The 19387-nt window shown below is 35.4% G+C and overlaps 2 protein-coding genes across 3 annotated transcripts; both read left to right on the top strand.

Annotated features, from left to right (window-relative positions):
• Positions 1 to 59: 59 nt before the first annotated feature.
• LOC132176063 (uncharacterized) lies at positions 60 to 5300 on the top strand. Of its 2 annotated transcripts, none has more exons than XM_059588178.1 (11): positions 60 to 162; positions 268 to 623; positions 1044 to 1393; positions 1688 to 1932; positions 2300 to 2384; positions 2511 to 2696; positions 2779 to 2943; positions 3041 to 3259; positions 4378 to 4549; positions 4663 to 4834; positions 4923 to 5300. In XM_059588178.1, exons 3-11 carry the CDS (start codon positions 1046 to 1048, stop codon positions 5014 to 5016), a joined length of 1686 nt encoding a protein of 561 aa, XP_059444161.1. In that variant the 5' UTR covers positions 60 to 162; positions 268 to 623; positions 1044 to 1045; the 3' UTR covers positions 5017 to 5300. The 2 variants fall into 2 exon arrangements, with proteins under 2 accessions (XP_059444161.1, XP_059444162.1); XM_059588179.1 differs by having other exon boundaries at positions 64 to 162; positions 495 to 623.
• A 6673-nt stretch (positions 5301 to 11973) lies between these two features.
• LOC132176303 (transcription initiation factor IIF subunit alpha-like) lies at positions 11974 to 19387 on the top strand. Its single transcript, XM_059588470.1, has 10 exons — positions 11974 to 12161; positions 12330 to 12508; positions 13099 to 13257; positions 14131 to 14276; positions 14510 to 14880; positions 16219 to 16334; positions 17347 to 17481; positions 17721 to 17939; positions 18080 to 18298; positions 19143 to 19387. The coding sequence occupies exons 2-10, from the start codon at positions 12338 to 12340 to the stop codon at positions 19236 to 19238; spliced, it is 1632 nt and encodes a 543-aa protein (XP_059444453.1). The 5' UTR covers positions 11974 to 12161; positions 12330 to 12337; the 3' UTR covers positions 19239 to 19387.

Raw genomic sequence — 19387 nt, 5'->3', positions numbered from 1 at the left:
GATTGAGGGAGGCCCTTCCAGGCCCATTGGCAGACACACCCACTGAATTTTCCCCTTAATTTTTTTTTTTTCTCCCACAGCCCCGCTCTTTCTCTCTCTCTCGGCAGACCACGGTTCCACACGGCGTCTCTCTCTCCAGACCGCTGCTCCGTCGTGCTCAAGGTAAGCTCCTCTCTCTCTCTCTCTCTCTCTCTCTCTCTATCTCTCTCTCTCGCTCTCACTCTGCCGTTTTGTGGACATCCCCTCCCCTGTTTCCCCTTCTTGTAGGAGATGGATATGGGTGAGGCTGAGAGTGAAGATTGCGGTTTGATTGTGATAGATTGGTTATGTTTGTAGATTGGGCATGAGTTTGAGGGTTTTCTTAGATTGGGTATGAGTTTGAGGGTTTTTTTAGTTTGAGGGTACAAAATCTCTTGCGAGAATGACCCGTCAATGTGATCTAATTTCTTTTCGAGCTGGCGATTTCTCATTGGGTAACTCGGCGCTGTCTATAGGCTTTGTCTTACACAGTTGAGAAGAGCATTCTCGAGCTCCCCTCGAACATATCCGATTCGCGACTCGCCACTTGTTCCAAGTTACCGGTGACCGAAACTTCACATTTAGCTTCTCAGCATCACTCTCAGGTTCGTCAATAAATTATCGTCAATTTCGTCAAATATATTTTTTGCTTGGTTGCTCTCGTTGCCCTGTTAAGCGCAAAACCCTAGAGATTTTAGGGATTTGTTTTCTTAGCAACCAAACGTAGCTGTGCTCTCGAATAAATTGGAAACAACTAGTTCTTCATCTTTAGTAACTGTTTTTTTCTTTTTTCTTTTTCCTTTTTTTTTTTTTTTTTTTTTTTTTTCTGGCATAGTAGATTTTATGCATTTGAAGTAATTCAAGATCTTTGATGAATATTGTGAATTCATTTGAATGATTAGATTTTATAACTGTTAGTTTTTAATTAAATGGTTCAGATTACGACACTGAAATGCAATTTATATTAGTAGATATAGGCAGATTGGTGAAATTTTGTTTGTATAAGCCAAGTGAAACTGTAACAGAAATGAAATCCAAGAGAGAGAATGATGACTTGGTGGAGGAGGAAGGGTTTGCTTCAGAATCGAAGAGGCGGAAAGTGATGGAGGAGGAGTCATCTCCCTCACCGCCTCCTCTTCCCATAGCGAATCCTCTTGCCGGACTAGCGAATTATGATGACGATGACGAGGAGGAGGAAGATGAGAGGCATAGGCGTGCTGAGCAAAATGGAGATAGAAAGGAAGGTGGTCAACAAGATGATGATGATGATGACGACGATGACGATCAACATGAGCAAGCATACAGTCAAGGAAAGCGAAGCCGTGAGGTGGAGCGCCGGAGGGACTGTCCTTATCTTGATACCGTTAATCGACAGGTATAAAACTCGTCTTTGGATACTAAAGATAATTTAACAACATTATTGGTGTATATCTATGTGTAAGTTCTGCATATGTGTCTGTGTAATTGCTTTGCTCGATGCATAGAAGTGTCTTTTTTTGAGTTATGTGTTTATGCTTTAGAGGTTTTAAGTTTTGACTTTGAGCAGTTTTTTTTATCTTTTCTCTTTCTCTGTCAAAGTTGTACGTATCTCCATATTAACTAGGGGCATATATATCTGTATAAATGCATTTTCATTGTGTGTGTTCCATTGCTCTTCTATGTTTTGCAGGTTTTGGATTTTGATTTTGAGAAGTTCTGCTCTGTGTCTCTCTCGAATTTGAATGTGTATGCATGTTTGGTCTGTGGGAAGTACTACCAAGGAAGAGGGAAAAAGTCTCATGCATATACTCACAGCCTTGAAGCAGGGCATCATGTTTACATCAATCTTCGGACTGAGCAGGTTTATTGCCTTCCCGATGGATATGAAATTGACGACCCTTCATTAGATGACATTCGGCATGTTCTGAATCAAAGGTGAGCTTATGTTCGGTCAAGTGCTTTTATTTTATTTCATCTCTATTCCATGTTGTCCCCGACCTTTCTCTGTGCATCTGTGCTCATGCTGTGACTCTCATTGGATATGTGTGCTTTGATACATATGTGTTAGCATGTGGTCATGCTCATGTTCTGATTCTCATTGGATGTGTGCTTTGATCCATGTGGATAACAATTTCTCTTGGAAAAAAAAATTTACATTGGTCAGCTTCATTTTCTTAGTGATATGCTATGTTTTGATTCACATGCTATTGTCCATGTTTTATTTAAGATTTGAGTTTATAGAATTATGTAATCATAAGATCTTAATTTTTATTTTGTTTTTCTCCGGCTAACCTATATGCAGGTTTACTAAGGAACAAGTTGAACTACTTGACAAGAACAAGCAATGGTCTAGGGCACTTGATGGTTCTGATTACCTCCCAGGAATGGTACCTATCTTTGGCCTTTCTCATACAAAATTGCATTTCTGTTTTATTGTTAGAGGTGTTATTAGATGTTATTAGATGTTATTTTGACCATTTTGAAGTGTTAATCATGATTTTGGCAAATTTCAGGTGGGCCTTAACAACATCAAGGAGACAGATTTTGTGAATGTCACAATACAATCTTTAATGAGAGTTACTCCTTTAAGAAATTTTTTTCTTATCCGTGAAAATTATAAACACAGCAAATCTTCACTTGTTCATCGATTTGGAGAACTCACACGGAAGATTTGGCATGCACGGAACTTTAAAGGACAGGTTTAATCCCAGTGATTGTCACATTGCATTAATAGTTCGTGAACATGAAATTCATATTTATCAATTTTTTATTTATTTACAGGTGAGCCCGCATGAGTTTCTGCAGGCAGTTATGAAAGCCAGTAAAAAACGGTTTCGGATAGGCATGCAGTCTGACCCAGTTGAATTCATGTCATGGCTTCTAAACACACTGCATGCTGATCTTAAAACAAAGAAAAATAAAAGCATTATCTATGATTGCTTTCAGGTGTATATATCATCCCTCTTCTTTGCTGTCCACTTTGTTGTTAGTAGTTGGAGATTATTCACTTGTGCTTATATAGAATCTACTACACACTCGATAGGGCGAATTGGAGGTTGTGAAAGAGATCCATAACAAGGCTGTTACTGAGAAGAAAGAAAGCAGTGATGACCAGATTGCTGTTTCAAAACTCACAGATGGTAGAATTAAACATGATGCGGATGTGGCAGAAACTTCCAGAATGCCGTTCCTAATGCTTGGACTGGATTTGCCCCCACCTCCTCTTTTCAAAGATGTGATGGAGAAAAATATAATACCCCAGGTATACTTTGACTTCTTTTTTAGTTTGGTTGCAATGTAAATGGTATATGTATTTTCTGTTGTCTTTAGTAGATTTTGTTTAAAGGGTTCTAATCAACTAAGGCTTTATTTTATTTTTTTATTATTGATAGATATGAGAGAGTATTTTAAAATAACATGGAATTGGCTACTTGATATGAGAGAGAGTATTTTAAAATAAGTTGGAATTGGCAAATTCTTTCAATGTCCTCTTTACTTCCCAAAAAGTAAGATGACAGGGAATGGAGAGATAAGGGTTAAATATGGTTCTATCTCTTGATTTACATAGGCAGCATTCGGAGCAACTTTAGCATAATGTAAAAAGTGAGAGAGCCAATGGTTGGAGAATTCTTTTAAGACCCGGTTTGGTTCTCAGAAAGTAACATGAGAAGGATAGCTCAGTTAGAGAAAGTTTACCTCTATTTTATTTTATTTTATTTTATTTTTTTTACTTTTGATTTACATTTGCAGCATTCTACACCACTTTGGTTCCATACAAGAGCTGCTTGAAATTGGCCAGTTCTTTTATGGCCCTGTTTAGTTCAAAAGACAAGGATCACAGTAAACAATGTCTTTAATTTTCAAGAGTGATCACAAAAATTTGAAGAATTTTCTATTTTCATGTCTTTAATTCTGAGAATTGGAGTAATGTTTTATTAAAAAGAAGGGACCTTTGGGTGATATATCGGAAGTGGCCTTGTTCTAGAATTTGGGCTGCTATCGATTCACATCTATATTTTATTTGCATGACATCAGTTTAATTGTAACATTGCAATGAGCTTTGGCACAAATGGCACTTCCTCCCCTTCTAAGAATAGGGTGGATGGTCAAATCATTGGCTCAAGACCAACTAGGTGTGTGTGTGACTTACCGCCCAAAAAAAAAGAAAAAAGAATTATTAACTGCAACAGCAATCATCTCATCATTAGTTCAAAGAATACAATTATCCAAACCAAAGTGGCCTTTTTTCAGTTTATTTTTGGAACAATGCACAACTGGAAGTCATTGATAGATATATGTACTAGAGAAAATGTGGGTTTATATGCATTTTTTTGATAGTGTTTCTCATGGACCAAAATCATGCCTATGATTTTGTTATAGGTTCCACTCTTCAACATCCTGAAGAAGTTTGATGGTGAAACTGTCACTGAAGTTGTCCGTCCTCGTATAGCAAGGATGAGATATCGCGTTACCAGATTGCCACAGTATATTATTCTTCACATGCGTCGATTTACAAAGAACAACTTTTTTGTGGAGAAGAACCCTACATTAGGTAAGATTTCATTACCATATCTGTGAGTTGTATAATGAATCTATTTCTATCATATAATGTGGAACTTGGCCAGTTCATGTGCCTTGTTCTAACTGATGTTGTCTTTGTCTCAGTCAACTTTCCTGTGAAAAACCTGGAGTTGAAGGATTACATACCCTTGCTGACGGCCAAGGAGAATGAGAAATTGCGGTCGAAGTATGATTTGATTGCTAATATTGTTCATGACGGTAAACCTGACGAAGGGTTCTACCGGGTATTTGTACAGCGGAAGTCAGAAGAATTATGGTAACTCCATATTTCATCGATTTGCATAACCTTGAATGAAAATGTAAGAAGCATTGCAACAGACACTTATGGCATTCAATATTTTCAGGTATGAGATGCAGGATCTGCATGTTTCAGAAACACTTCCTCAAATGGTTGCACTCTCTGAGGCCTACATGCAGATTTATGAGCAGCAGCAGTAATATTGGACTTCCAAGTCCCATGGTTGAATGTGTAGTGGCCGTGTATTGAGTTGAGATAACCGTAATTTATTTTTCAACACAGGTGGTGAAACATGATAAGAGAGGGTTGAAATTATTGATCTTTTGAAGTGGTTGATTTGTCAATATGGAGGAAGCTGCCTGACTGAAGGAAAAGTAAAGGCAATCATCATCTTTTGGTCTCCCAAAGTTTTGACTGTAAAAACCATCCATACATTTTTTAGAAGAACTCTAAAGGCTAAATATTCTAGTGTTAGAATTTTTCACACTTGTATGTTAGTGTTTACTATTTGTTTGCAATGACTAACGATCCTAAGACTATAACTCTTAATTTATCAGTATCCAACCGTCTTAAGACTTTTTGATCAATGATTAGGCCCTTAAGAGCATTAACAATATATCCTTCAAAATCTTCAAATTTTGAAAAACCAATTTTCTCAAACGTTATACACCTCATTCTTTATTTTGTAGGACAGTATTTTTCTATTCTTTATCTATTATGGAGAAATGAGGAGAAATTTACTTATTTTATTAAGTTGTTAGAGGAGAGAGAAATGAATAGAATAGGGGATAGTAGATGAATGGTAATCCTTTGTATATGAATGATCAATGTAGCATATCATCTAAAACAAAGGATGGGAAAAAAAAATGGGATGAAGGGTGAATTTAAGATGCGGTCCTTTAAAATTTGAAGAAAACGGCTCTTTCCCTTTAAAGCATCATTTCACGGCCCCTTTAGCTTCAATCACTTTCCAGTAGTTGTTGCTGGTTTCTAGCGGGGGTTCAGACTTAGTTCGTACCCCTTTTGTTTCTGTAACCGCCTTGAGCGGTCCTTTGAAAGGACCGGGTCGGTTGTTTGACCCATTTCTTACCTATTGTAATTTTTTTTTTTTTTTTTGATGAAAATCTACCTTGTGTAATTATTGTCGCATTGTTGGAGAACCCACCTCATTTTCGTTTTTAGGATCACTCACTTCTTTCTTTCAGATCAAGAGTGATAAGGATCCTCTCTTATAACCCTTTCCTTTTTCGATTAGAAAAAATAATTAAAAAAAAAAAACCATAGAAGAGACAATTTATGGGCACGATTCAAAAGTATTGTTTTTATTATTATTATTATTATTTTAAGTGAAAAGTATTGTTATTATATAGGAGAATAGTGTTAAGAAATTAAATATTAATATATAAATAAAGTTAAAGAGTTTTTTTTTTTTTTTTTTTTTTAAGTAAAGGAGAATAATTATGAGTTAAGAGTTTAATTTTTATGATTTTTAAAACAAAACTGAATAGGATCCTCTCCAATTCAAATGAAGCGGAGAATATCCAGTTAATTATATATGAGGGGTATTTTTGTCTTTTTTACTTTTTGAGAAAACAAAAATATCTCTCTAATATAACTAATTGGATATTCTCCGATTCTAATTTAATCGAAACAAAACATAATACAATTTTAGGAAAATTGTTTGTTTAACTTTTGAAATGGTGTAAGTAGGGCTTTAAATAAGTTGACACAATCGACAGCTCGCTCAATACTCGCTCGGTTAAACTCGACTCAAACTCGAGCTCGATATTGTACAAGCTCGCTCGTTACTGTTGAAACTCGCTCAATTAACTAATGATACATACCTGGCTCATTCAATTAAACTCGACGGGGGCTCGTGAATTCGACTCATTGAAGTCATGAATCGCCCGGCTCGTTTAGAGCTCACGAGTACTAACTATTAACATAATTTTAATGATCACATAATTAAGAATTGATGAATATTATATGTTAATAACTTAAACTTAATAATAACTATTAACTTATGACATTTTTTTTTTTTTAAGTATATACTATTTACTAAATTACTAAAAGTATACTAAACGGGTGGTCCGTGCATATCATTACTAGTATACTACTAAATTAGTCTAATAGCAATATAACCTATATAGCATGCTGCAATCTTGTAACACCCCTAAAACTAACTTTGGCCTGCCTGGCAAGGTTATTGGAAATTACCCCAGTTAAACCAACTTGTGGCTAAATGAGGAATCACTCCTCTAAGCAGTATCAAAGTTAATGCATAGGAAGATGAAATAAATCTGAGAAACTATTAACCACTAAAGTGACAAGTATATTTATCGAAATTTAAGACATAGAGTAACTAACAATAATGCAAAGCAAACCTGATAACAACATGAGAATCCTAAGCAAAGTCCGTAGTGGCAATCGTGCCACTCTTGAGTTCTGGAAATATGTTTCCTATAAGAATAATAACAACGTAAGTCTAACAACTTAGTAAGTAAACCTTACAATTGGGTATGATATGAGCCAATTTAAGCAGAAATAAACGTGCAGTTCTAGCAAACATTTAAAAGGATGTGTTGTCTCCTTTAATATACCATAAAAGTCTTGTTTGGTTAATAAAAGAGTGATGTACTCCCGGCGGCAATAGCCTAAATGTTTTAATACAGAAAAACTAATGTTTTATAGGTCATAACTCTCATGTATGGTCTACCCGAAATATTACCCTTTTAGTAGGGTTGGCACTGTCCCGAGGGACCTGTAATACAATGCCAGTGACCTACCCATTGTACGCTACCGTTTACCACTAGTAGTCCGACCAAGTCCGACCTCAAGTGACCCACGCTACTAATGATGTCTATCTTGTAATGACCAACCATTTCGCAATGGCTACGCCGGTCACAAAAATCATTGAATCCAAGGCCCATACACACACATTTGACCATAAAATATAGTTTATATAGTAAGCTCATGGCCATTATTCCACACGTACTGGTGTACCATGTCATACAATGCATATTATCAACTAGTTATTAAAGAAATTACCAGTTATTACAAAAAGTAGACATGCTCATATCATACGTGTGGTCAATCAGTTAACATATCCCATGTTTTTAAAAAAAGTATTCATAAATGTTTACTTACCTCGTGCGCTCGTTCGAGTCCTCTGACATTGCAAAAATCCTGCTATAACGAAATACGACACATCGTTATGCGTAGTACTAGAGGACTTTTATGAGTTTGGTACTAACCCTTATCTAACAAAAGGGTTGTTGGAACCTAAGTTGCACAAGTGGAGCTAAAGGGCAGACGCCAGGACCTCCTAGTAGTACGTACGGCCTCGAGAGCGTACGTTCGGCCAGTGAGTTAGGTATTCCAGCCAAAAGCTTCAAATTGTGTTTTGAGGCTTCTATTCAATCTAAGGGTTGATATATCTCTTTCTAGGCTACTAAGCAAACACATGCAAGGCAATTATCATGCTATCACGCAACTCAAAGCAATAAAAGAAGGATTTAAAACTTTTTCAAAACATACTTGGCTTTTGCAAAGAAATATGTGTGAAAGCTTTACCAAAACATTTTCAAAATATGAAGTACCCATTAAGCTGGTTGCCCATTTGAGATTTGGCCATACTCACTCTTGAGCATTTTGTTGTACATCTCATTACCATTCTAACCCTAAGCAAACACAAGTCCACAATCAATAACCTTAAAATTTGAAATTTAGAGCTTACTTTCTTATACTGATTTAATTTTCCAAACAAACAAAAAATGAGAAAAAAAAAAAAAAAAAAACACAATTTGCAACACATAAGTAGTACAAAGTAATTTGTTTTTATCTTAAACATATCTTAAACACAGTTTAAACTCACTCTGTTTTCATCTTATGGTTGTTGCTTCTTCTTTGTGTAATTTTAAATCTGGGTCTTTAATTTTTTCTTTTCTTTATTTCTTCTAGTTTATACCCTAGTGTGTACCTAATCACTTTGGGGATTTCTTTGGGTTATTGAACCACCACTTTAGATAATAAAAAATAAAAAATAAACTTATGCTTTAGCCTTTTTTTTTTCCTAAGCTTATTATGCCTTAGCTCTTGTCCATAATACTTCTGACTAAATGCCAAAAAAAATTTAGTTGGTAGGACTTGTAAATTTTTTTTTTTTTTTTTTTTTTGGGAGGGTGGGGTTTGGGGGGTGTCATGGCCTACACCAAACCCCATTCCTACCTATAGTTGGGCTAGAAACTAGATTTTTATTTCATAATATTGACAAGGCACTCAAAATAAGTATTGGATCATTCATGGTTAAAAAATATATATTCAATAATTTATTGAAACTACCACGTCAATATTGTAGGATAAAAATTTGGTATATAGAATTACTCTTTTATTTATTTATTTAACTTTTCTAATAATTAATTATTTTAAAATAAAATTATAAAAATAGCAATTTTAAAACGTGAGATTTAAAAGCATGGGTAAAATAGCAATTTGGTCTTTAAAATCCTACTTTAGCTATTAAACAAGTGCGTTTTTAAAAACACATCCATGCATGCAATTTGAAAACACAACCATTGTCTATAATTTGAAAATGCATATCTTTTACATTTTCAAATTGAAATTTTTAAAAAACACACACCCATTCGCTACAATTTTTTATTTATTTTAAAATCACACTTATAGTATGCAAAATTACAACAAAAAATGCATCTTAAGCATTCTTAGTGAGCTCTTCAAATTTCAATTTTTTCTAAAAATCTGAGAAAACTCACAAAAAGGGGCATTGAACTTCTTTTTCATTTCAAATTTAACAATCTATACAAATATCAAGAGCTAGAGAGTGAAAGTTATATACTCTTTTAAGCCTAGATATTCGTTTTTCCTTCTCTTTCGCTTATCAAGAACAATGAAAGAATTAAAAAGAATAAAAAATATATTTATTAAAATAAAAATATAAAGAATTTAATGTTTAGCGTGCCACTTTAAATTAGAAAATGTTTTTTTTTTTTTTTTTTAAGTTTTCACATTTTTATTTTTTTTCCCTATGTTTTAATTTTGATCACATATGGTACTTGATTTTTGGGTAAATACCAATTTAGTACTTCTGCCACCGTTTCGTTAACCAAACTAATTGACCGCAATGGGAGTGGTTTCTATCACCCTTTCAGCCGGTTTGAGGGTGGTTTGACCACCTTCATGGCCTCTAAGGGGGTGGTTGAATGGTTCAGCCACCTTTAAGGGCCTTAGGAATGGTTTGACCACTCCCAAGCGGGCCACAGGGTGGTCGAAACCACTCCCACAGTAATTCGTTAGTTTGACTGACAGAATGGTAACAGAAGTACTAAATTAGTATTTACCCATAAGTGAAGTACTATCTGTAATATGATTTAAAACATAGGTAAAAAATATAAAAAATGTGAAAACCTAAACCTAAGTACTAAAAAGCTAATTAACCGTCAGTAAAACTACAAACCCGTGAATAAAAACTTTCAACAACAAAAAGGAAAACACTCTCTTCTCTTACCTTAAGCAAAATCTCTCCTTCGTTCCCAGGCAACCATGGAAGGAGGAAGTCCCTCCCTCTCCCCTCTGATCCCCTTTCCCTTCCCTCCCTCTCCCTTTCCTGCCTCCTATGAGGCTCCAAATACCTCCTATGAGGTGGTCGGTCTTGCCTTATAGGAGGCCTTATCCATCACCATGGCAATTTATCCTGCACCAACAGCTCTGTCGTCTCATCCTCCTCCGTAGATGGTCTAGTCACCGCCTTCTCCATCCGCTCCAAGTCTCAGTTCCGGCTTCTCTTTGAAATCTTTGGATTTGGTTTTTTCAAAATCAGATATGTCCATTTCATGAAGCTACAACCTCACACATGCCACCTCACCGAACTCCTAGGCCTCTCCGCTACCTATCGTCGCCAGCTCCATCACCATTCAGCCACCACGCGCCGGAGCATGTTCAATACGCGCCAACGCGTGAAGACATACCTCCTCCGCTCTACCATCTACCACCATCTTTCTCAGTCCCTTGGTTCTAGCTGTTGCTTTTTGGCAGCCACTATTGGCGCATGGCCTCCATGCAGGCCAAGCACCAGTATGTGGCCTACACACGCTGGTCTACAACAGCCACCTTGTGGCCTTGCTCTGCCCTTTCAGCCAATGAACTTACTGTTTTGTACTATTTATTTCATTTTTATGTTATTTGCTTGTCGTTTGTTCTAGGCTTTAGTCTTGTTTTTGTTTCTATGTTGTTATTTTCTTTGTTTTTAAGATTCCCTATCACCGTTTGTTCATGTCCGTCCTTTGGGGTTTGGATAGGATTGTAAAACTTCTATAGTTTTGTTCTCTTTTCTAGACTTTTTGGTTGTCATCTTTGACACACCATATATTATTGCCTTAATTATTGGTCTTTGTGTCAAGAAATCATATGCCCGCGTTATTCATTTGATATATTATCTTTTTTTTTTTTTTTTTTTCTTTTCTTTCTATTTACCCAATCTAATATGGTGGTTTAGGGGCTTTTTGTTTGGGGTGCCTATTGTTGTAGTTCACTAAGAGCATCTCTAGCAGTATAGTTAAAAGGGAGATATTAGCTACATTTAGTGATTTTTGTCCTTTTTTTTGCTCCAACAGAATAGCTTTATATTAGCTATTTTACTTTAACTGCTACAGTGAATAGCTTCATATTGTTATTCACTGTAGCACACTAAATTATTGAATATAATATTATCTCCACATTATTTTCTGTCTCTTCTCTCTCTTCTCTCCCCCCTCAACGTTTCTCTCTCTTCTCTGTTCATGAATTTATGATACAAATTCAAGTATTTTAAATCATTAAAAACTCCCCCAAAAAAATTGAATAGCATGCATATAATTGACAAACTAAAAATGGAAAAATAAAAATAACACACAGGTATGCTGCGTGAATCAATTCTATTGCAATTTACAAGATGATGCAAAAGCGGTCGTGGATCAAAAAAAAAAAAAACAAAAGATTAAAAAATAATAGTTAATAAAATAAAGAATCTATTGGAATTAGTATTAAAAAATGAGTAGCTAAAATAGAGAATTATGCTTTTTAACTAGGTAGAGATGCTCTAATTTGTAGTTTCTTCTTATGTACTTAAAAAAAAAAAAAAACTACAAACCCGTGCAGTAATTTATTAGCTACCTCTTCGGTTCTTTTCTTCTCTCCCGCACGTTTTCTTCTCCATCCACCGAAACCAGAACCTCTCTTTAACCGAATCGAATCAGATCCCTAAAACGACTCTCACTAATGGAAACCAATTAAAACTTGCAAAATCCATAATTACAACCCTTGTTGATTTCTCTTCTCAATCAAGCTGAAGGTAATTAAGTTTGATTAATTAAATATCGCATGCTAGGTTATTGATCATCCACTCACGCTCTCTTTTTTGAAACCCTAGTGGTCATAATTTTATGATATTCTCTGAATTTTTTTTTTTTTTTTTTTTTTTCCTGGAAAATTTTCTTTGTTGTTGATGCCGATTTTGAAGGAGGGAAGATGTCGTGCGATCTGATGTTGAAGTCGTCGTGCAGTGGATGTGGATCGACCTCGGACTTGTACGGAAGCAATTGCAAGCACATGACTCTGTGCTTGACCTGTGGAAAAACCATGGCCGAGAACCGTGGCAAGTGCTACGACTGTGGCGCCACCGTCAATCGCTTGATTCGAGTTCAGTCTCTCTTTCTCTCGCTCGCTCGCTCTCATGTAGTTATATTTATATGTAGGTGTGTATATGTATTTCTCTGTATTTGTATGTATCTGTACATGTATGGTTGTCTTATTGATTATGAACACATTTCGAAGCTTAATTTAATTTGTTGGTATTGGCAAAAAGCACATTGATAATTTGCTTGATCCAATTGTAATCAGGTTTTGTTCTCTGAAACAGAATTCTGATGCTAGTGAGGAACTTTTTCTATGGGAGTGTTTCGAGTTTATAAGTAATTAACTTTTTCTCGGTGGGAGTTTATCCAAGCTCTTGCTCTAAGTTTATTAAGAAGAAAAAAAAAAAAAAAAAAAAAAAGAGTGAGGATATGTTAGGGTTTTTTCCTTTGGTATAACGACTGGTCAGTAGGTGAAGAGATTCATATTTTATGTGAACATTAGTAGGTTTTACTGTTATTCTGACTATATTTAGACAAGCGTATCTGCAGGGTCTCTAATGTGTTCTGTTATTGATTTAAAGTACTTTACAGATTAGATTCTGCTTTAGTTGTAAGCTGAATGTTTGTATGCTCTTTTATGTGTTTTCATAATAGGAATACAATGTTCGTGCAAGTTCTAGCAGCGACAAGAATTACTTTATTGGTAGATTTGTGACTGGGTTGCCAAATTTTTCTAAGAAGAAGACTGCTGAGAATAAATGGTCTCTCCATAAAGAAGGGCTACAAGGACGCCAACTTACTGATGCCTTGCGGGTATAAAGTTCATCCTTACTTATTGTGTATTGTTTGCTTGTTTCTACCCTTTCATTTGTAGTATTGGGAATTGGACTTCTCAGAATTGTAATGATTGTATAGTAATCTAATGGTGATATTCTAGTAGTGCCTGGTCTAGTTTAGCTTTTCGTGGTGTAGAAGTTGGAAACCATATACATAAATTTATGTCTCCGTTTTGAAGCTAGTTTTGGTTTATTATTTTGTTTTAACTGATTTGGGATGAACCATATGTACGCTTTTTATCTTTTCACCCTTACAAGATATCTCTATTTAAAATGGGAATATACTGTAACCAGGAGATTGTCTTTCAGGTTTAAGATAGGATTAAAAATTGTTAGAGTAAAATATGTAACAGAAGGTATGAAAAACAGCTAAATTTACATCTGAAAAGTCTGGGGACACAACATTTTCTTATTGGTAAGTTAACACATGCACCTGATGGGACATGAACTTACAACATCACCCTCCACCTTGCTACAAATGGAGGAAGTACCATTTGAGCTAAAGCTCCTTGGTGGGGGGACAGCAATATCTGAAATAGATAAAACACAGCATATTGTTTCACTAAGAGAAATGCTAATTTACTTTTAAAACGTCTGAGAACTTAGCATTATGTGAGAGTTGAAGGAAAAAAGTGCTATTCATAAAATGCAATTCCTCCCGTGCTGGCACATGCTATGGTAAAATCTAAGATCAACACCTGTGGATTAAATGAACTTTACCTTGATGGCAAAACAGATACCATATAAAGTTTATTTGCTCCTGTTTAGAAGTCAGATCAAAATGCTACTCTGCCCATCTCATTGGCTTCTCAGTCATTTAGTCTCATTAATTTATTATTGCTCTACATAGGAGAAGTACAAGAATAAACCATGGCTATTGGAGGATGAAACAGGGCAATCTCAGTACCAAGGTCAGCTTGAAGGTGCACAATCTGCTACATACTACCTACTAATGATGCATGGGAAGGAGTTTGTTGCTATTCCTGCTGGTTCTTGGTATGCACAACCTAACATTTGCAATAAGTCTTATCTATATGGACATTTTTTTTTAGCTGAAAGATCTTTTTTTTTCCCCCTTTTTTGAAATATTACTTGAGAATCTATATTTAAATTGTTTATTATAGAGTAACTAGTTTCATATATATGGGAAAGTTGGTATTTGAATGTCAATTTTAATGTGAACTCTTGCTTATTTCTTGCGATGGTTGTTTGACCTGCTCAATCTTTAGGTACAACTTTAACAAGGTTGCACAATATAAACAACTTACGCTGGAGGAAGCAGAAGAAAAGATGAAGAACAGGAAAAAGACTGCAGATGGATATGAAAGATGGATGATGAAAGCTGCAAATAATGGAGCTGCTGCATTTGGTGAAGTGGAGAGGATTGATGACAAGGATAGTGTTGTGGGTGGTGGGAGAGGGCGTAGAAAAACAACTGGTGATGATGAGGAAGGTAATGTTTCAGATAGAGGGGAGGAGGTTGAAGAAGAAGAGGCAGCAAGGAAGAATAGATTGGGACTTAACAAGAGAAGTGGTGACGATGATGAGGAAGGTCCGAGGGGTGGTGATCATGATTTGGATGATGATGATATTGAGAAGGGTAAGCACTTGTCTTTACTGTACCTTGTTTTCATCTAAAGAAGATGTCACCATGGATTATTTTCTTCATTTCTTGTCCATTTTGTGTCATGACACCCAAGTGATGTATTACGTGCCAAAAAAACCAAATATATTGCTCAGATTAATTTGGTCCTACTCTTCTGGAAAATATAACATATAAGAGTAGAGATGTTAGTTTTTTTTTTTTTTTCCCCTTAAATAAAAAAGTAACTGAACTAATAGGTGCTGAGGGCGTTTCTATGTGTAACGTTTTTTGAATAGTTTTTCTATTACCCATACTTTTCAGAAAGTTACTTGTTTTTTTTTTGTATTTGTTGATGTCTATGATTTCAAGAAAAACCCTAGATAGCATTTTGGGTGTCAAGGTACCATGAATAAGTAGCATTTTTTTAATGCACCGCTGCTTTGAGGAAAATCTTGACAGTTTACAACCCTTGGAAGAGAAGTAAGATAATTACCGGTGCATGTGCAAGAATGTTGGTGAAACAGTAAGCCATCTCCTTCTACATTGTATAGTTGTGAAGGAGTTGGGGCCGTGTAATTTTTATTTGGCGGTTCCTGTTTGTTTTATGTAAATGATTTAGCAGAAGAGGAATAATTGTATTTCTAATGATGTAGAACTTGATGGAAACTCTCTTAAATCTATCTTCCTGAGGTTTGCTTTGGTCAGTGTTTTTTGTGATTCTTTTTTGGATAGATGCCTACAACTACTCTCGCATCTCTACTTTTTTTTGAATTTCTTGAAGTGTTCTTATTCTTTGTTGGGTGTTACTTTTTTTTTTTTTTTTCTGTTTTATGATAATAATTTTTGTTACTAATTAAAGGAAAAAAGATATGCCTGAGATAGAGAGTTGAGCAGTGAATTTTATTGAAGCCTATTGTCATTTTCTTTTTAATGTAATTTGCACTTTTTGTGAAAGCCTCTGATAGAGAGAATACAAAAACAGAGTTATTGTGGCTTATCTTTCTAGTTGGGAGTAAATTATATGATGAATTTATTTCACACTTATACTGTATATTATCTATACCATAGTATGATTATCCTTGAAGATAGTGCATGTCATCAGTTGGTTGCTTTTTGTTCTGCACCAATTTTATCCTATTTCTGGCCCTTGTATATTCTGCTTTATGTGGAATGGTGTAAAAGCGAGAAAATGTGGGTCTTAATTTGTGAGGAATATAGGTTACATGTTCTATTACATAATTTTTATTGTGTTGAGAAAGCTTCTGTTCTAGTAATAATTGAAGAAACCTGATGACTTCCATTATTAATCATATCTGTGTTTATGGTACATATTTCTCCATCAATAAATACCAGGTGATGATTGGGAGCATGAAGAAATTTTCACTGATGATGATGAAGCCGTTGGTAATAATCCTGAGGAAAGGGAAGAATTGGTCCCTGAAGTTCCTGCTCCTCCAGAAATTAAGCAGGTTTGTTTGTGTGCCTTTTTATTACAGGCCAATTTGGAACAACCCTGCTGGAAAATTATTATAATATTGAATATGTGCTTTGCTAAACGTTTACTGGGCCTGAAGCTGATATACCTAATATTCTAAAAAATTTCTGACCTTAGCTATATGCATGTTGGTTGCCATTTACTCTTATAATAATAGGAAGGGAAGAACATATTTTCTTGATAGATAGAGTTTCCAGAAGGCATATAGCATGGAGACTATTAAACAAGCTATCAACTAAGGATGGATTTACAACTGAACTCAACTAAGCCTAGATTTTTAACGAAGGGTGTATCTCATTCTAAAATATTTTCTGATTTTAGTGCTTTGCCTATTTATTTGTGGGTGTAGTAAGCAAGGTGTAATCTTTGAAGGTTTACTTATCTTTTCTGGTATGTTGGGCTTCTTCACTGAAAGCAATACATGTACTCTTCCACCAACATGTACACTCTTTCCTGATATATTTTTTTAATGCAATTCTTGCTATAATATCCAGTTACAATTTGTGGAATAAGTAGAAACTAACTCCCATGGGAATTTTCTTCAAAAAATTATAGGCTCATTATGCTTGTTGCTAATGCTAACTATCAGCTAATAAATTGGTTGGTGGTATTTTTGAAAATTGATTTGTGAAATTTACATACATCAACCCAATTAGTAATTTGTTGAAATAAAAATGTTAAGCAGCCCATCATTATGCTGCATAGTCAATATGGTCTTGGGTCTAGCATGGCTTTCCTCGTGTAATTTGTGCCTCTAATACTGCTATACAAACTCAGCCATGATTCCTTTGTTCAGGTTTGGCTAATTTATATTTGGTCCTTTATAAATGCCATTTCACTTGCTTCAATGTTGTGTTTCTGGTGCTAGAGCTAGTACTTGAATCTCATTCTTTGCCCTGTGCATGTTGATTACTGAAGTTGTGGCTTCTTCATTTTGGACTACAAACAAATTTCCAGAACAACAATGTTTTTACATGTTCTTGCAGGATGAAGATGACGAGGATGAAGATAATGAAGAGGAGGGGGGACTGAGCAAATCTGGAAAAGAGTTGAAGAAGCTGCTTGGGCGAGCTGGTGGGCTTAATGATTCAGATGTTGAGGATGATGATGACGACGATGATGTAAGTTTAGTTTGATGCTTAATTGTAGTACCTTTCTATGTTACAACTCAAGTACATTATTAACGATTTGGTGATAGATGTTGTGGGACTGTAGCAATGAACCATTTAGTGCATTTTGAACGATGATGAGGCATTTTCTTTCCTTTTTAGTAAAGTGTGAAGTGGTTTTGTACTTGGACATTCATAAGACTCGCATTTTCCTCTCCACTAATGGAGCTTTTTGTATTTGCTTTATCCAGATGGAAGATGAGATTGGCCTTTCTCCTGTGCTAGCTCCAAAGCAGAAGGATGCACCCAAAGAGGAACCTTCTGAAATCAGCCCTGTCAAAACGGTGCCTTCTGGATCTGCTCGGGGAACCCCATCAACCTCTAAGTCTGCAAAGGCGAAGAGAAAATTAAATGGCGAAGATGCAAAAGCATCTAATGGTGCACCTTCAAAGAAGGTGAAGACAGAAAATGTAAGACTGTCCTTTATGAAGGTGCTTTATTTTGCATCAAGTTTTTATTCAAATCATTAATCCCCTTTGGTATTTTAGGGCTCCCTCTATTTTAGTGGAATTGTCTTTCATTGTAATTTTAATGTGTTTTTTGGAATCAGGAATTAAAACCTTCTTTGAAAGAAGAAACGGTGCCTGCTTCTAAGAGTAGTGTGCCGTCAAAAGGCATACCACCATCATCATCATCATCGAAAATTGTGTCAACATCATCTGCTGGGCCTGTCACCGAAGAAGAAATCAGGGCTGTTTTAATGCAAAAGACACCAGTGACGACGCAGGATCTTGTTGCTAATTTTAAGGCTAGACTAAGATCCCCGGAGGTATGCTCTTTCAGTGTCTTAAAACTTGTACCAAATGGGGCGGTTGAACTGATCAAAGTGGTAACTTCCTCTTTTTCTGGTCTGGGGAACACCCCTCTTTAGACCATAACTCGTTGAACCTGTCTTGGGCCATGTCGATCACTGACTTATGAGCCCATGGACAGGTTTTATAATAAGCCCAGTGCCCCAGTCCAACTCAGTTACATCTTTATTTGAAAAATAAAAAATAAAAAGAAGTAATACAAGTTTCAGGTAGTGGAAGTGCACTTTTTATGCCATATTTTTTTACTAAAAGTATTGTTTTTGCTATATTTACTGTGTTTTACCTCTTTTGTCCTGAATTCAACACACTGGGTGTTGGTGGAACATATATGGAGTCCACTACATTTTGACATAGATATACATTTTGGCATCCCTATTTATTAATGTAATAATTATTTTGCAATCTATTTTTATATCATCACATCTATTTATGTTATATTGTTTAGTTTTCAAATTAATAATTAAGGTATTCGTGACATTACTCTTTGATCATGATCGCTTTTTGGGGCCTCTAAATGGTACGGTTTTTTAAAACATTGCTCTTTCATCTTTTACATGTCTTTTTGATTCCTTGTTGATGCAACCAGAGTTCAATATGGTGTCAACGTTCATATTGAAATGTATTCCCATTTTTTGATCAAATGTCTACTTGACGATTGTATCAAATGTATTCCCTTTTCTTTTCTTTTTTCTGCTTCTGAACAAGAAAATGTATTTTCTTGTATATTTCTTGTGTACTTAGATAACCCTTTTTGTATTCTAGTGAAATTCACTTATAAAAATATATATATGTATTTTGCAGGACAAAAAAGCCTTTGCAGACATCCTGAGGAAAATTTCGAAGATACAGAGGACGAATGGGTCAAAGTCAAGCCATGTTGTTTTGAGGGACAGGTGATTGGATCCCAGTACACCTGCTTTTCATTGCAGCTGGTGTCCAACCTCGTTTTTTCGAAGATACAATAAAAAATATAGACTTTAGAGTTTGTTTTGTATTACATTTAAAACTATATAATTTTAAATATGTTAAACTACAATTTTGCTAAA

The sequence above is a fragment of the Corylus avellana genome, chromosome ca3 (genome assembly GCF_901000735.1).
Source record: "Corylus avellana chromosome ca3, CavTom2PMs-1.0".
Taxonomy (NCBI): domain Eukaryota; kingdom Viridiplantae; phylum Streptophyta; class Magnoliopsida; order Fagales; family Betulaceae; genus Corylus; species Corylus avellana.
The sequence above is the reverse complement of the archived record's forward strand: the minus strand, read 5'-3'. Positions and strand labels throughout refer to the sequence as shown.

What these genes read in the sequence shown, in the direction of transcription:
- LOC132176063 (XM_059588178.1), top strand. Translation starts at nt 1,046, where the DNA reads ATGAAATCCAAGAGAGAGAATGATGACTTGGTGGAGGAGGAAGGGTTT. An exon ending in CGGCATGTTCTGAATCAAAG is followed by an intron (nt 1,933 to 2,299) that starts GTGAGCTTATGT and finishes ACCTATATGCAG; the next exon opens with GTTTACTAAGGAACAAGTTG. An exon ending in CGGAAGTCAGAAGAATTATG is followed by an intron (nt 4,835 to 4,922) that starts GTAACTCCATAT and finishes CAATATTTTCAG; the next exon opens with GTATGAGATGCAGGATCTGC.
- LOC132176303 (XM_059588470.1), top strand. Translation starts at nt 12,338, where the DNA reads ATGTCGTGCGATCTGATGTTGAAGTCGTCGTGCAGTGGATGTGGATCG. An exon ending in AACTTACTGATGCCTTGCGG is followed by an intron (nt 13,258 to 14,130) that starts GTATAAAGTTCA and finishes TGCTCTACATAG; the next exon opens with GAGAAGTACAAGAATAAACC. An exon ending in ATGATGATGACGACGATGAT is followed by an intron (nt 17,482 to 17,720) that starts GTAAGTTTAGTT and finishes TGCTTTATCCAG; the next exon opens with ATGGAAGATGAGATTGGCCT.